Source organism: Olea europaea, unplaced genomic scaffold (genome assembly GCF_002742605.1).
Source record: "Olea europaea var. sylvestris unplaced genomic scaffold, O_europaea_v1 scaffold1376, whole genome shotgun sequence".
In the NCBI taxonomy this organism is placed as follows: domain Eukaryota; kingdom Viridiplantae; phylum Streptophyta; class Magnoliopsida; order Lamiales; family Oleaceae; genus Olea; species Olea europaea.
This window is the reverse complement of record NW_019231272.1, coordinates 92,743-98,059: the sequence shown is the minus strand read 5'-3', so window position 1 is coordinate 98,059 and position 5,317 is coordinate 92,743. Positions and strand designations below refer to the sequence as shown.

The 5,317-nt window shown below is 34.2% G+C and overlaps 1 protein-coding gene across 2 annotated transcripts; it reads right to left on the bottom strand.

Moving 5' to 3' along the window:
* Positions 1–373: 373 nt before the first annotated feature.
* Positions 374–2,821, bottom strand: LOC111375436 (60S ribosomal protein L7-2-like). 2 transcript variants are annotated; one of them, XM_022998259.1, is made up of 7 exons: positions 2,671–2,821; positions 2,069–2,249; positions 1,886–1,983; positions 1,745–1,802; positions 1,045–1,124; positions 850–952; positions 374–765 (listed from the first exon to the last, which is right to left on the bottom strand). In XM_022998259.1, exons 2-7 carry the CDS (start codon positions 2,240–2,242, stop codon positions 550–552), a joined length of 729 nt encoding a protein of 242 aa, XP_022854027.1. In that variant the 5' UTR covers positions 2,243–2,249; positions 2,671–2,821; the 3' UTR covers positions 374–549. The 2 variants fall into 2 exon arrangements, with proteins under 2 accessions (XP_022854027.1, XP_022854026.1); XM_022998258.1 differs by lacking the exon at positions 2,671–2,821 and having other exon boundaries at positions 2,069–2,257.
* Between the last annotated feature and the right edge of the window lie 2,496 nt (positions 2,822–5,317).

Here is a 5,317-nt window from a genome sequence, read left to right as displayed (position 1 = left end):
TTCCATAATATCCTTTTGTTAAGAAGTCAATATGAAATTTAGATGATTTGACTGGGTCAATTTTAAAAGTACCCCTAGAAAGACTCAAAATTAGAGGGGCCAAAAACAGTTCGGGCCTCACTCATAGAAACGGAAATTGGACAGGTGAAGCCCAATAAAACCCAATTTGCGCCTTAGGGCTGGCTCATGAGATTTTGATTGTTATATAAGGACCGTAGACCGTCCACTTGAGTCATCGCTTGAAAATCTAGTTTGTCTAAGCTTATGAAATCTACTCGTATTATGTCTGCACTAGTGATTCGTTGAATAAGTTAAGTTTTAGAACATACGTTGATCACTTAGTTAATTAGTTCAATAAGCTAAAATGAGCAACTTGGATGCAAAGCCTTAAATTAAACATAATTAAGCGTAAAAATCTTAAAACAAAATTAATCTAGAACAGTTGCACGGAAAAAGAAAAGTCATCAGAGTAAAAATGAGAGATTTCTCGAATTTCCAATAACAGACTAAAGAACCTCAGATTCTCCAACACAGTAAAAGGAACAAAATCTAGTTCATTCTTCTGATAAGCTCGTTTATATAATCTTCACGGTTTCCAGCGTCTCCTCCTTCAACATAGTGATTTCTCTTCTTCTTCAGACCACCCAATGGCGCCTTCAGTTGGAATGGCCAGATGAAGTTGTTGGCCTCCTTAAAATGAGGTCCAACAGTCATGATCTCGTGAACAAGATCTTCCATGCAGATAATCCCATGTTTGCCAAGAACCTAGACACAAGCCAAGCTTAAGCAGAAAAACTATACAAAATGCAACTGAATATGAGCAAAATAATGTGATAATAATGGAAATACCTGTTCAATAATTGAATTGTCTGTCAAAGCAATCCTCTGCTTGTTGACCTTGCCATAGCCCCTCTTGTATATCAATTCTTTCACGCTCTTCAAGTTGGGGTATCTAAAGAAATCAATGGACAAGGTAAATATTTGACACAGCACACGCACAATATATAAAAAAGTTTAAAAGGGGCTGATTGATCAGAAGCATACCCGTAAGTCACGTAGGGCTCAACTCTGTGCAACATATTCAATGTTGCCTTGTTGACTTTTAGGAACACACCATTAAAAATCTACATAAATAGAAATCAATGGATGAGAATTACAAGAGAAAAGGGTGCACAACAAATAACAAAAAGACCTCATACTGTGCTAAAAGTTCATCCATTGTCCATTGCAGGTTTGAATATGAAAAAGTGTTATAGGAGAGGTAAAACGCCATAGAGACAAATTCCAAATGATAGAACTATCAGCAATCTTAACTAACATCATATCGAACTTGAATTCTCTGACATATCCAAAACCACAAACAAATAAATGGAAATGATTTAAGTGGGGGTGAATAGCCAAAATCATTTACATCAATACCCAGTGTCCTTTAGTTCAGGTCGTCTATCACGAACAAAAATTTATCAACCAACCACTCAAAAATTACCAACTTATGAAATCCATGAATTGGCAAAGGTCAAGCGTGAGATAGACAGGCTAAGCAATTTCATTGTTTTAAACATGGTTTGCAACACACAGTAATGATCAGCAGAAAAAAAGAATTATATTTTCCCTTAAGCCGCATAAATCAGGTATAATCCTCGTGACGGTTAGCAGTCAAAGTTAAAAATAACATCTAGCTGCTGAGAGTTTTGCATAGAAATTAACAAACAAAATTACAACCGCAAAAGACTTGCGGAGTAACCTGTCGTAGACGCAGGAGTTGCAAAATCTTCTTTGTCTGTGGGTGCATGGCATTGATACTGAGTTCAAACAGAAAAGAAAAGTGAGATACAATCTTGCTTAAATAATAAACCAAGTTAGCTAAAGTAACATCAGAACATACCCACGGATTCGAATGAGAAACAGCAGCTTGGGCTCAGAGTCGACATAAAATCCCCCTTTCAACCTTGCCTCGCGCTTCAATTGGATGAGTTCCTTCTCCTACAATATGAGGGTGTGCACAACAATTTAAAACCTAGAGTAATAATTATCGCCATCAAAGATGAGCAAAAGGTATTAAAATGACCTGTTGCTCGTACTCCTTCGCATACTGTTTAGCTTTGTTGTAGATGAGCTTGCGTTGCTCTGACTTCTTCTTCTTTGAAGACTCAAATTCCTGCTTTTTCACCAAAGCCCATTCCTCACTCCTCTTCTGTTTCTTCAGTACAGATTCCGGAACAATCAGCCCTCCCTTCTCCATCTCAACACTAAACATAAATAAATATAGTGGCCACTTTAGAAAAGGATTACCTATTCTCCTTTGCTAAAATTACAATAACCCAAATACTAAACTCGTATACAGATCCCTAAAACGCGTAGTAAGATTCTGTTCAGTCATCTCAGATTTCAGTATTAACATTCAAATTAAAAAAAAAAAAATCACATAGGAGTGATTTAAACACAACGACACACATGTATACTGTGTACATATCAACCAACACGTTCACACTCACATAGACACGTAACATCAAATGCAGATTCATATGATTCTTTAATTTTTCTCATTGTCTTACTTTCAAAGTAATTGTATCATTTCAGTCATCGATTTAAAATGCAAAATTACAAAAACATTTACTCATAGAGCAATGGCAGATTGATTGAAATGAAGAATTGAATCAGCGAACTTACGGTTCTTTACGGTGTAGATCCGACTCCAATTCGGGTGGTGGGTTTGGTTAATGTCTCGGCAGCAGTTCCAGCTGCGTATTAGGGTTAATGAGCAGAGTGGGTGAAAATTAGGGTTTTTGTGTTCAGGGAGAAAATCGATCCAACAGTCAGGATTGGTGTAAAATAATTGGTGAGAGATCACAGTCGTTAGATAAATAAGTATGAATATTGTTATTAACCTCAGGGGTCTAAAGATAGGAGAATCCATAATTTCACCCACTAAGTTTCATTTATTCACTTTTCCCCCAAGTTCTTTATGGAATTTGGAATTTTGCATCAGGATTAACTTTGATCATTATCCACGAGACAATGTCGTGTAAAATTAAAAGTTACTAAAAAGTTACTTTTTTATTTAATAGAAGTCAACGTGAATTTCAACGATACATTCATAACTATTAAATGGTCATTAATCACACATTTCATAAGATCCAATACTATTTTTTATTAAAAAGTTATTAATAATTTTACTTGAACGCTCTTCTAATAAGAAAAGATATTGCAACTTGACGACTAGGTTGGAACAAACCATGATCTCATTGAGGTCATCATGAAAATAATGAGGGTTTCAAGGGATCAATCGAGTTTTTCTATTGATTTAAGCAAGTTCACGCATGATTCTTGACCTTCGAATTTGGTTGAAGATATGAGCCAAGTTGCCGGAATAAATTGAAATAATAAGGTGGTCCATTGGAGTAGTTGGATTTACTTTTAAGCTTCATGTGCAATGTCTTCTCAATATGCTCTCTCGTTTAGTCCCATTATTCCAAAAATTCTCTCTTTTATTTTTAACCATACAATATTTTATAAAATAAAATAAAATAATCGAAACAGCAATCCCTACCTAACATATTCAATTTTTGCAGGCTTTACCCTAACCTTCATTTTGTGTCAACAAAAGTCCATAACCTTTCATAAATATGCAGGTGTGGTCCATTTGGACGAAAATCATCTAAAACACTGTTAGTTGACTTGAAAATTTTAAAAATAAACAGTCTATTTGGGAGGGATTTTTTACCCTAAAAATTTGATTTTTTGACTGTTATTTCACTTTCCAGCCGTAATTTTTGACTACTTCTCTCACGGTGGACCCCACTTTCTTGTAACGGTCAAAAAATCAATTCTCAAAATTCCTCTCAAATGGGGCCAAAGTTTTTAAACTATTTTAAGGATGGGCAATTTCATCGATCACATATTAATCATTAAAATAATAAAAACTCGGTGAAATTGGGATTTAAGGTGGGGTTGAGGGCAATGGATTAGGATCCCTCCCCCTTCCACAATCCAAATGAAAGAGGGCATTTATTACCCCCAATTTTCCTTGACAAATCTCAACAAAAATAAGAACAAACCAAAAAAATTTCAAGAAAAAACCTAAAAAGCTAAAATGATTGACACTAGAGTAGCTTATTTCTTCCATAGAGATTTAACCACAATATGTGACATTCATATTCTACTACTCTTTCTCCTTCATATCTAAAATCAATGGAGCATAATTATTCTAGAAAAGAAATATATTTACAAAGGGTGGATTTAGTTTTGATTTTGGCGATCGTGGGTGGTCACCAGGGACGGAGCTAGACGAGGGGCAAAAAATTTTAAAAATTTAATGTACAAATAAAATTTATATATAATAAAAAAATTCATAATATAAGTTCCCTATTGTAGTTGTACTCGGCGATGTTTTATAGCATAAAATTCATTTATAATAGAATCTAGATCTAAATCTATACTAAATTCTCATTTAATGTTTAGTGTTAAACAATCTGCAAGAAAATCATCATCCATTTTGTTACGAATTTCCATCTACACATGTTTCATTGCTGAAAATGATCGCTCCACAATCGTCGTTTAAACAGATAGTGTCAATACTAAACAAATCAATTTAGTTAAAATGACGTAACTCTCCGACCTTCTGCTTGCAACCAATTCTCGACATAAATCAAAGAGTGTAGGTACTTGAAATCAAGGTTTAGAAATCATATCATTCTGATAATGTAGCAACTTAACTTCTAAACAATAAATATTTTGCTGTGTAAAATTTTCAGGATAAAACCTCTGCAAGCTTGCAAATATTATCCATGTTAAGATTCAAAAGAATTTTTTAGATCCAAAGCCTTACTAAGATAAATGAGTTCTAATGATATCTCACTAAATCTTGTATCTAACTTCATCATCTGAAAATCAATGGTTGTATTGAAATTATCAAAAGTGGTAATGATGTTCAAATGTAGGAAACTTACGACTACGAGAACGACCAACCATATACGAATCATCAAAGTTAGGTACATTTATATCATTTTTTGAGCAAAAACTTTTCACCTCTTCAAGAAATTCTTCCCAACCATCTTATCTTAATGCTTGAAGGATAGTTTTTATAGTATAGACAAATCTCATAGCAGTTAAGATGCCTTGAGTTTTCTTCTGAAGGGCCTAACAAAGCACATCAACAATTACTAATATTCTACGCATTAAATGCAAGATAAATACAAATTCAAATGTTGTCATGGTTTTGTATACACCACCAAATTCAGACCGAGATCTTGTATTTGGAGAATGATCACTAAGATACTCGAGCACCTTACAAATTGTAGCATACATATCAATCAAA